General features: G+C 38.7%; 1 protein-coding gene across 1 annotated transcript; it reads right to left on the reverse strand.

The window, feature by feature from the left end:
* Positions 1 to 7,511: 7,511 nt before the first annotated feature.
* LOC123631810 (probable ribosome biogenesis protein RLP24) lies at positions 7,512 to 8,296 on the reverse strand. Its single transcript, XM_045541809.1, is given in 1 exon segment — positions 7,512 to 8,296. A coding segment is annotated over 1 exon segment (492 nt). The 5' UTR covers positions 8,264 to 8,296; the 3' UTR covers positions 7,512 to 7,771.
* Positions 8,297 to 12,052: the final 3,756 nt, after the last annotated feature.

Genomic DNA, 12,052 nt, shown 5'->3' on the forward strand with positions numbered 1-12,052 from the left:
CTTCCAGGGTTTGTTTTCACTATTTGTTCTTGTTTTTTTTTTTTTTTTTCGTGACTTTTCTGAACTAACTTGTAAAGTCTGATTCTTTGTTATGTGTAGCCATTAAAATTTTCTCAGTTAGATTATTGGTCACCTAATGATTAAACAAAAAATTCCTTAAATGCCTGGAACAAATAAGTTTCCTAGTCTTTCACAAGGGGCTCTGCCTTAGTCTATTTTATATTGCTATAACAGAATATCTGAGACTTGGTAATTTGTAAAGAAAAGAGATTTATTTAGCTCACGGTTTTGCAGACTGGGCGGTTCAAGATTAGATGTCTGCCTCTGGTAGTTTCTGGTGCAGGCCTTATGCTGTGTCAAAACATTGTAGAGAAATGGACCAGGCCTGGTGGCTTACACCTGTAATCCTAGCACTCTGAGAGGCCAGGTGGGAGGATCCCTTGAGCTCAGGAGTTCGAGACCAGCCTGAGCAAGAGCCAGACCCCATCTCTACTAAAAGTAGAAAAATTAGCCAGGTGTTGTGGCATGTGCCTGTAGTCCCAGCTACTCAGGAGGCTGAGGTAGGAGGATTGCTTGAGCCCAGGAGTTTGAGGTTGCTGTGAGCTAGGCTGATGCCACAGCAATCTAGCCTGGGCAACAACAGAGCAAGACTCTGTCTCAAAAACAACATTGTCGAGAAATGGAAGGGGAACCAGGTATGTGTGAGGAGGGCAAAACAAGAGAGGCAAACTTAAGTTTATAACAACCCACTCTCATGGGAACTTATGTATTCCCTCAAGAACTAACCCAGTCTTGCAAGAAAGACATCAATCCATCTTAATGACCTAATCATCTCTTAAAGGCACCACCTCCCAACACTGCTGCATTGGGGATCAAGACTCAACATAAGTTTTGGTGGGGATAAATCATATTAAAACCATAGCAGGCTCTGTGTGCATGTTGGGGCATGCCTTCAACACTCAGCCAGACATTTGACAACTCTGCCTTCCCTGCTTGCACAGACCCTCGTGAAAGTCCAAGATTAGAGCTTAGAATTTTCTCAGGTCTGTCCTAAGCATTTACCCAGCCCTGCATATGTGCATGGCCTTCTAGATTCCCAGGAATATGTTGGAAATAATTCAGAGCCCCTTTGGACATTTCATTCCCCAGTTTTTTTCCGTTTAAGCTTTCTAGTTAGCCTGCTGTTTCCTTTGATTATTATCCCCTGCCTCAGGAAACTCCAAAGTTAGTCAGTTATTTCTAATAAATGCTCCCATGGAAAAGGATTTTTGCACTGGACAAGCTCCAAGTCAGGTCAAACAAAGACTACCTTGCAAGTTGGGTCTTCCAGGGAACCACCAGACAGGTGAAATAATGGCAATTCTCTCTCTGATACTGAGGTTTTGAAAAAGCCCCACCTCCATTTGGCCCACTTCAGTAGCTGCCAGCCTACTGGTTTTCACCATGATTGCAAGATGTTGATTTTCAAGTCTGCTGCAGAACCCGAGAGGACAGGGTGGAAATTGGGCCAGTTAAAGTGCCATAAAACTCACTGTTCTTACTGAGATTGCACCATTTTTCTTTAGTAATGCTCCCGAGATTGCTGCAAGACTTTGGCTAATTTCCAGAATTCTGGAAAGGTTGATTTTTATAATTTTTGCCATTTTTCTCATTGCTTTTATGTAGTGGAGAGTTTTTGGAGGTCCTTATTCCATTATTTTTGATGATATCACTCCATCTATGGGAGTTTTTAATTTATATCATTGCCATTTTTCAACTCCAGAATTTCTATTTGATTCTTTTCTATACATTCTATTTATTTAGTGAAATCTTCATCAGGTTATGTATTGTCTTGAACATATTCATCATAGCTATTATAAAGTTTGTCTCTGACTACGCCAATAATTAGGTATTTGCCCTTTTCCTCAATGATGTATTCTTCTTCCATAAGGGATTTGCCCTATCCTCTTAGACATATAGAGTAGAGACTGATCACCTTATTTTAATCAGGAATTGATATGACTTGAGGCAGGGTTGAAGTTTCTATCAGGCTCTACTGTTTCATCAGCATCTTGACCTCTCAATTCCTGGCTGCCTTGGTAGCCCCAAACACCATTCTTTGTCTCTCTGTGCCCATATACTGCCTACTGGGATTATCAGCCTCTTGTTCTGTCCTAAAAATAAAATAATTTCTTTAGGAATAAAGCAAGTGCAAAATGTTGGCTCATCTCTCTTTTTCTCTTCCTTCCATGATCTTGTCTTCTCAAGCTGTGATTGCCTTGAGAGTTCTCTGATTCCCTCAAGCATGTATTTTTTGTGTTTCATCTGGCTTTACTCATTGTCCTTGAAAGAAGCATTTATCTTCTACAAGCTATTCCATCAAAGACAAAGGCAGAAGTCAATCTACAGTATTGCTTTTGATTTACAGCTTGGCATAGAGTTAGAACTTCAGGTCTTTCTACTACCCTTCCTTCATTATCTCTTATTTCAATATTGGACATCTTCCAATAGCCAAGCATATATATTCCATTCATACACTAAGAATCTGGGGACACTATCAAATGATGTGTTATGACTCTCATAATCCCCTACTCCAACCAGCAAACGGCAGTCATACATTTGGTCAAGCATACATTATGTGCCCCTGTACCTGGTACTGGAAGAAGAAATTAATCTTAGATACCCTTGGAATTAATGACACTCATTAACAGTTTATCATTGATGTCATTGTTGTCATGGTGAATTAGAAATGAGGGATTATCTTCAGTATATCAAGTAAAATCATCAAGGAAATTAATAATAACCTGTATAGATGTACTTGGGCAGTTCCATTTCAGGCTGAGGAAAGAGATGGTCAAGTACACGATCTAGTAACTCTGTGGTTAGCGTGTAGTGTCCAATAGAGTGGCAGACAGTAAATGAGTTGAGGCTTTTTGTTTACCACTTCTCTGCCTCTCTCTAGGCAAATAATATCAACTGTTGGCAAGAAACCATAGATTATTATGGCTTTATATTGAAGAATCAAGGCCTGTGGATGATCAGTAGGCACATAAAAGACAATATTGAGAGTTCTAAGAGCATTAGTATGAGAGTCACGCAAATCTTAGTTTAAATCTATTTGTGCCACTGATTAAGTCCATGAAATGTTTCTAGCAATAATTTAACTATACATGGAGTGAATGTAAAACCATAAACATATTTCTCTACCTTAAATGTATTGTCAGAATCTCCAAAATATCTGTGGTCGCTCTATTGCCACCTGACTAGGGGCAAAGGTATGACGGAAGGGAAGTCAGAGTGAAGAGAGAGACAGCAGTCTTAACCATCTGCTGTTAAACTATCTTACATTTTGCAAATTTGACAAAAACATATGAACATGTAAAAAGGCTCCTGAGTAGGAGCCTAATTTTAAGTTTCTTTAGCTTAATGGTCAGTCAGCCTCTGCATAGGGACCATTTTATCCTTATACTCTCTCCTTTTTCTTTCTTTTTCCTCTGTCTTTTGCTCTCTCCTGTCTTCTTTTTCTTGTCATTCTTTCCACACATCTTGTGGGGTTTTTTTGGCCTGTTTACCAGCTAGTCATAATTAAGAAATGGAGAATATTATATTTTGGTGATTTCATTTATTTACTTAATAAAATTCTACATTCTAAGTTCTGAAGATTTGAAATGTGTAAGTGAAGATTTCATTAGGCTTTATATCTCTAAAATAAAAACTAAATTACAAGTTTTTAAACCTACTACTAATAGGACCTGCCTGCTGTCAGCTAACTGGTATTTGGACCTTCGCAGCAAGTCATTCTGTTAGGCTGACACCATGATTTATAATACAAACGATATTACCCCTACCCTACCTCTCATTGCCTGCTGCCCTGAAGAAGTGGATAGTTTTTAAGAATTGTACTTTCCCTCATCTCACTCTCTTCTGATTTACCCAGCTGTCTCATTCTAGAAATTTTAGAACCCAGCAACTCAGATCAACAAATCAGAAAAAACTGCCATTTTCTTCCTCATTAAGTGTTGCAGCACCTTCTCCTTCCTTAATAGAAAGTTTACCTCTTGTTGTTTCTGCATTTTTATGGGTTTTATCTGAAATGCTATCATTTTGAAACATCAGTTCTTTGAAGGGGCTGGAGAGTCGTATCTGAGCTAACAGAGTCTGTCTCAAGAAAGGATATGGCTGGCAACTCAATCCCACCATCCTGAAAGGCTCCGGCCAGGCTGTGACTGGTGGCTGCACTGACTGCTCTCTCACGGGAGGCAGCAATTCTAAGGCCAGCTGGCATGCACTTCAGCCACTCTCACTGTGGAGGACACGTCCTCCCCAGGAACCCACCTAGACCCTCAGTCCTCTCACCTCTAGGTCCACATGATTCACTTGCCCACTCTCAGAACTACTCTCTTGATACCATGCTACTTCTCTTTCCAGAACTCAAAGATACACTATCTGTTATAACACCTCTTCCTTCTCCATAACTCAGCTCAGGACAATCGCAGCTTCTCTGTTAGCTGGACACAAGTGACAATGCCTCACACTCACTTCTCATTGGCTGGAGGGAAAGTCAGTAAGCAGAAGTAATAATTCTTATCATCACAGCTTTCGCCAAACCTGTTCCATCAGACTTTCCTTCTCAGACTTGGAGCCTCGCTTTTAACCATCGCACAAACAGTTGAGTGCTCAACAGCCCCTTCTTGGGGCAGATTTTTCAGTTGACTGTGCTTGCTAACCCTGAGCAAAGAGGGAGGGAAACGGGAAAAGGAGTGAGGGAAATGGCTGCAATGCTGCCTTTTCAGAGAGGAAGTGGAGGAAAGAAACAGACAAATATTTTTTATGGGACTCATATGCTGCCTCTAATTGTTCCACAAGAAGAGCAATTGAGCTTGGATACAAAAAAAAAAAAAAAAGCTTTTCTATGAGAGCTGAAAACTTAGAAAGGGAGGGCAAACGGGAGGACGGGCTGGAATAACCTTCTTGCTTCAAGTGCTCTCATCCGAAGGAAGACTCTTCTGCTCCTAATCATGCACGAGTGCTTAGGGCTCACGTGAGCCCCAGCTACACTTTACTAAGAGCAAGTAATCCTACTTCAGACCAAAACAATGATAATATGTTTTATGTATTTAAAGACATGTAGGTACACTTTTCTCGGAAATAAAGCAAAACAGCCCTTCCTAGGACCTCCATAATTGTGGAGTAGGTATTTGGAGTCAGAGATCCTGAAATCACCCCTGGTTCTGCCCTTTTCTCTTCTCCAAACCAAACTTGGTCAGGTTTTTGTTTTTTGTTTTGACCCATGACGCATGTGAAATTGTTCAGATTTTTTAATGGCTCCAAAATCCCAAGCCTTTGTATTATTTTACTCATTTTCTGTTTTTCTTTATACCATTGTCCAGGTGATACAGATTTTTCTTAAAAATCAATATCTGAATGTACAAGGTTTCAGCTGTCCAAGCAGAGCACAGGAGGTCTATCACCGTCCTTATTACAGGACCATGGCTGATATTGATGCAGCCTGTCCTAGTCAGTCCTTAGGCAGGCACATCAAACTATTGGCTCTTATCCATTGATGGCCAACAGATAGCTACAAGTGAGAGGGAGAGGGTCATTCTCTTCCCATAGCCCTCTGCCTCTTACCCTACTTACTCCAAAGTGCCGAGATGGGAAAGAACGTGTTCTCCTCTGTGCACTGCTCCTCCCTTTCCCGCCTTTAAGTGGAGACATCCTGGAGGCCCAGTCTTCAGCCCTCTGCTCATCTCCGCATCTGTTCTTTTGCCGATTTCACTCACACTCAGGGCCTCAATCGTCACGCCACAGAAAACTCTGAGGTCTACAGCCTCCGACTTCATCTTAGGATATGTGGTGGGCTCATCCACCTGGATGTTCCCTCATTACCTCAAACTCTTGTCCGCAATTTTTCTGTTAGAAACATTTCTTCTCTGCAAACCTTGCTGTTTGCTCAGTGTGCCCACCTGGCATCCTAGTTTAAGAATGTCATCTTCTTTTCTTCAATGAAAGTATTATGTAGTTAATAGTTAATAGCTTCAATTACATAGAATGCACAGAAATTGTTCACAGAATATCCAGCATTTCATGTTTTTCCAGTAGGGAGCATTTCTTCACTGAATCCCACTGTCATACCAGGAAATTTATTAGTTTTATAGGGAAAGTGGAAAGCTTACAAAAAAGTTGAAAATATCTTATGTCAGCTGTTGATTTTTTTTTTTTTTTTTTTGAGACAGGGTCTTGCTCTGTCACCTGGGCTAGAGTGCAGTGGCGTCATCATAGCTCGCTACAACCTCAAACTCCTGGGCTCAAGTGATCCTCCTGCCTCAGCTGCCTGAGTAGCTGGGACTACAGGCATGTGCCACCAGCCCTGACTAATTTTTTCTATTTTGGGGGGTCTTGCTCTTGCTCAGGTTGGTCTCAAATTCCTGGCCTCAAGCAATCCTCCCACCTTGGGCTCCCAAAGTGCCAGGATTACAGGCGTGAGCAACCACACCTGGCCAGTTGTTGACTCTCATAGATGCTCCTTATCAGATTGAAGAAATTCCCTTTTATTCATAGTTTTCTGAATGAGCTAATGTCTTTTTCTGCATCTGATAATCATATTATTTTTCTCTTTATTCTGTTAAGATGTGGAACTACGTTGATTTTTGAATGTTAAATAAACCTTCCATTCCTCTCATGGTCATGCTGTATTATTCCTTTTTAATTTAATTCCTTTTTAATTTATTGTTGGCTTCAATTTTATAATGTTTTGTTAATAATCTTTGTATCTATGTTTGTGAGTGATATGGGTCTATATTTTTTTGTAATGTCATTGTTTGATCTTAGTATGCTGCACTTATAAATTATTGTGATGTGTTCTTCTCTTCTATTGAAAGAGTTTGAGTAGAATTGGTATTATTATTTCTTTAAATGTGTGATAGCATTAATCAGTGAAACCATCAGACCTGGAATATTCTCTGTGAGGAGGTTTTTACATTACAAAGTCATTTTCTTTTTTTTTTTTTTTTACTTTTAAAATAGTTTTATTTTATGTGCAATTAATGGACAGATGTTCTACCCATAAACTCTATTTTCCAAAAACAATTAGGAGCTTTTATACAGGAAATCACACCAAAAAAATTTTAAAAGACACTGGGATTCCTCTGCTTTTAGATCACTGCTGGGCTAGAAAAATAAAGCTTGTTGTACCAGGAATCACAACTTAGGACTGAGTATTCTCCAAAGTGGAAATTACATAGTGCCATTTCAGGCAAAGATTATTCAGCTTTCATCCTCAACATCCATAGTTAAACCAGGTCAGACCAGTTCAGTATGATTAGGCTTCACAAGATGAGGCCATTATGCTCTTCTTGTAAGATGCTAATAACCCAAAACAGGAAATACTGATCAAAATAAAAGATATTATTTGAAGCTGATAGTCACAAATTGTTAGTTCCTTGTTGTATCTCCCTTTCTAAAACAATAAAGAGAATTTTATTGCAAAGAAAATTTTATTTTACATATACTAGCCAGAATTTTTATCCTAAGTTATTATATAAATGCTGTCTAGTGCCATTATCCAAATGGCATGACCATTTTGTCCACAATTCATTTCTGTATTTACAAAGAGAATTTTCATAATTTACATGAAGCACATCTATCAATGAAGGTTTAACACTGAGATGCAATCCAACATCCATACTATCTGATGTTTTGCAGACAGCAAAGTATCCACTAGTGACACTAGTTCTAGTGTCCAAAGGACACTTTCAAATGTACATATATAGAAATGGTTACAGTGAGATTTTTAAGAAACATCTTCCATGTCCACATCCTGTTGTAACTGCTGTACCATTTTCTCTTCCAGCTGCTTTCCTTTACCTGCAAGAGGGGCTCGGATAAGATGGATGTTTTGTTTGACTTCTCTGATGTCCTGAATTTTCTGTAGCTCTTTATTTCTCTTCAATCTGTTCATTATAAATTTGGCTTAGCGTTTCTGTTTGATCTCTTCAACTCTCTTCATTGCATCAATAGTTTTATTCCATAGCTCTCTCTGGTATTTGACAGGTTCATTTCTACGTTTTTCAAATTCAAATGAATTATCCACTGTAAGCTCTTTACCAGCTGCTTTCCGGAAGGCTTTAGTCCACCTGACCTTGCGAGGATTGCGCTTCTTTTTAAAGTTTTTATGACATTTGGATTTACAAAATCTGAACACCTTGCAATTGTTGCGAACGAACATCATGCCGTGGCCAGGGTAGATTGACCCCGAACAGAAATAACACTTCTCGATGTGCATGTCGAACCCGCGTGGGTCCCCACTGACCAAATGCCAAACTTGAGAGTACAAAGTCATTTTCTTTCATTGATTCAGGTATCGTCTTGAATAGATTTTGGCCATTTGAATCTCTCAAGAAATGTTTCTATTTCATGTTGTTAAAAGGAAAACTTAATACAAAATAAATTTTGCAGTTTATTTGAGCAAAGAACAATTAATGAATCTGGCAGCACTCAGAACTAGAAGAGGTTCGGAGAGCTCCACCCATTTATACCAATGGGCAGGCACCATTTATAGACAGAAACCAGAAATACAGAAACAGCTTGATTGTTTACAGCGCAGTATTTGCTCATTTGCTCACAGTGTGAAGAGCCATTTGCCTTATATGGACGTGGTTTGATCAGCTGGCAGCCTGCAATTGGCCGAAGCCCGACTGCTGTGATTGGCTGAGAATCAGCTATTTGTTACAAGAATATACTCATAATTTGGGTTGCAGTTTGTCTACATACTAAGCTAGGTTGCAGTTCACTGTGTAGATACTCAAGATATGAAGGCATCTTTAGACCTAATTTAACAATGTAAATTGTCAAATTTATTGGCTTCTAAAATTTATTGGCATTTCGTAATATTCCTTATGATCTTTTTAATGTCTATATAATCTGTTGTGATGTACCCACTTTCATTCCTGATACTGGCAATTAGAGTCTTTTCTCTTTTTTGATACATATAACTAGAGGTTTACCAATGTATTGAGCTTTTTAAAGAACTAGCATTTCATTTTGTTAATTTTCTCTATTGTTTGTCAATTTTTACTGAATTTATTTCTTCTCTTACTATTAATCTTGGATTTAATTTGTCTTCTTTTCCTAGCTTCTTAAGATTGGAGCTTAGATCATTGATTTTGGGGCTTCCCTTTGTTCTAATTATGTAAAGCTATAAATTATCCTCTAAATACTGTATCACACAAATTTTGATATAGTGTGTTTTCATATTCATTCAGTTCAAAATATTTTCTAAGTTTCCTTTTGACTCTTCTTTAACCCATTTGCTATTTAGAAGTGTGCTTTTTAATTTCCAAATATTTGGGATTTTCCAGATATTTTTCTCTTATTGGTTTATAATTTAATTCTGTAGTGGTCAGAAAATGATGCTGTACCTTTTCAACCCTTCCAAGTTTATTGAGAGTTGTTTATAACCCAGCGTATGGTCTATCATGTGGGATGTTCTATGTGCATCTGAAAATAATATATATTCTGCTGCTGTTGGGTGGAGTATTCTATAGATGTCAATTACATCACATTGGTTGGTCGAAAGTGTTATTCAAATCTTTTATATCCTTACTGGGATTTTTGCCCAATTTTTCTATTGTTTACTGAGAGGACAGTGCTGGAATATTAAAATGTAACTGTGGATTGGTCTATTTCTGCTCTTATTTTTATCATTTTTTGTGTCATGTGCTTTGAAGCTTTTTTAATAATATTAGGTGAATACACATTTAGGATTATGTAATGGGGTCATCAGAGCGGCTAATGCCTGTAATCCCAGCACTTTGGGAGGCCAAGGCAGGAAGATTGCTTGAGGCCAGGAGTTCTAGGCCAGCCTGGGCAACATAGCAAGACCCTGCCTTTATAAAAAAAAATGTTAAAAATTAGCGAGGTGTGGTGGTGCATGCCTGTAGTCCTAGCTGCTCGGAAGATTGAGGTGGGAGGATCACTTGAGCCCAGGAGTTAAAGGTTACAGTGAGATATGATCAGACCACTGCACTCCAGCCTGGGTGACAGAGTAAGACCCTGTCTGTAAAACAAACAAATAAAAAAGGACTGTATTATGTTCTTGATGAATTGATCCTTTCATTATTATAACTATCCCTCTTTATCCTTGGTGATATTTCTTATTCTGAAGTTCTATATTTCTTTTTTTCTACATTTTTTATATAAATATAGCTACCAGGTCAGGTTCAGTGTATCATGCCTATAATTCCAGCATTTTGGGGGGCTGGGGAGGGAGGATTGCTTAAGGCCGGGAGTTTGAGACCAGCCTGGGCAACATAGCTAGACTCTATTTCTAAAAAAAGTAACCCTAACCCTAACCCTAACCCTAACCAACATTCTCATGATTAGCATTATTTCCCCATTCTACTTTTTATGTATCTTTGCCTTCATACCTAAAGTGGGTATTATGTAGACAGCATATAGTTGACCTATACTTTTTTGGTGCATTCTGAAAATCTTTGCCTTTTAATTACAGTGTTTAGACCAAGTACATTTAATTCAATTATTAACATGGTCGTATTTAAGTCTACCATCTCACTAGCTATTTTCTCTTTGTCCTATTAGTTATTCCCTCTTTACATATTTATTTTGGATTAATTATGCTTACTATTCATTTTATCTTCTTCATTGGCTTATTAGCTATACCTCTTTTTTTAGTAGTTGCTGTGGTGTTTAAAATATTGATCTTTAACTTAATGCATTCTACCTTAAAATAATAATATACCACTTCACATATATAAGCACTATATTTCCATTTCCCCATCCTATTCCTTGTGCTATATTCATCATACGTTTTACTTATAGGTATGTTTTAAACCCCAAAATACATTATTATAATTTTTACTATAAATAATTATATTTTTTATTTAAAAATAAGAAAAAAATAGAAAACAAACTTTTATATTTATCTGCATTTTTACCATATCATGCTCTTTTCATTTTAACATCTAGAGAACATTCATAAAAAGACAAAATCCTTGCTCAAATAAGATATTTTTCTGGGCACAGTGGCTCACACCTGTAATCCTAGCACTCTGGGAGGCTGAGATGGGAGGATCACTTAAGGTCAGGAGTTAGAGACCAGCCTGAGCAAGAGCAAGACCTCGTTTCTACAAGAAAATTAAAAAATTAGCCAGGGATGATGGCACATGCCTGTAGTTCCAGCTACCTGGGAGGTTGAGGTAGGAGATTGCTTAAGCCCAGGAGTTTGAGGTTGCAGTGAGCTAAGATGACACCACTGGACTCTAGCCCAGGGGACAGAGAGAGATTATGTCTCAAAATATATGTATTTTTTTCTTTTCTTTTTTTTTTTTTTTTAAGACAGAGTCTCACTCTGTTGCCCAGAATAGAGTGCAGTGGCATCAGCCTCGCTCACAGCAACCTCAAACTCCTGGGCTCAAGCAATCCTCCTGCCTCAGCCTCCCAAGTAGCTGGGACTACAGGCATGCGCCACCATGCCTGGCTAATTGTTCTATATATTTTTTAGCTGTCCATATAATTTCTTTGTATTTTTAGTAGAGATAAGGTCTCACTCTTACTCAGGCTGGTCTTGAACTCCTGAGCTGAAACAATCTGCCCGCCTCGGCCTCCCAGAGTGCTAGGATTACAGGCGTGAGCCACCCGCGCCTGGCCTATTTTTTTTTCTTTATGATTAACACTGTTCTTTGCAAACCTTTGATTCAAAGCTCTGCTAATGATAATTTAGGCTCTCTCACATAGAGTGACTCTAGCAGGTGTAAATTGGAATGAATGAGGGCAGATTCTTTTTTCTTTCTTGGCTGTCAGTTCATCCTGTGAAAAACACTTCATGGAAAATCACTCTGGTCAGAATCTGGCCTAGAGAGGGGAATCCACACCTGCCTGAAATCCTGACCCAGACAGACCAAATCTCTCCCTCAGAGACTCCAATCACTGCGGTTTTCAAGGTACATCCAACCAAAGCTTCATCCAAGTACAATTTCCCCCACTATCTTCTCCCCACACCACCCTGCTCTGTAGTTGGGGGAGAGCCCAGGGCTGAATCAATATTCTCAACCCC

The sequence above is a fragment of the Lemur catta genome, chromosome 2 (genome assembly GCF_020740605.2).
Source record: "Lemur catta isolate mLemCat1 chromosome 2, mLemCat1.pri, whole genome shotgun sequence".
NCBI lineage: Eukaryota > Metazoa > Chordata > Mammalia > Primates > Lemuridae > Lemur > Lemur catta.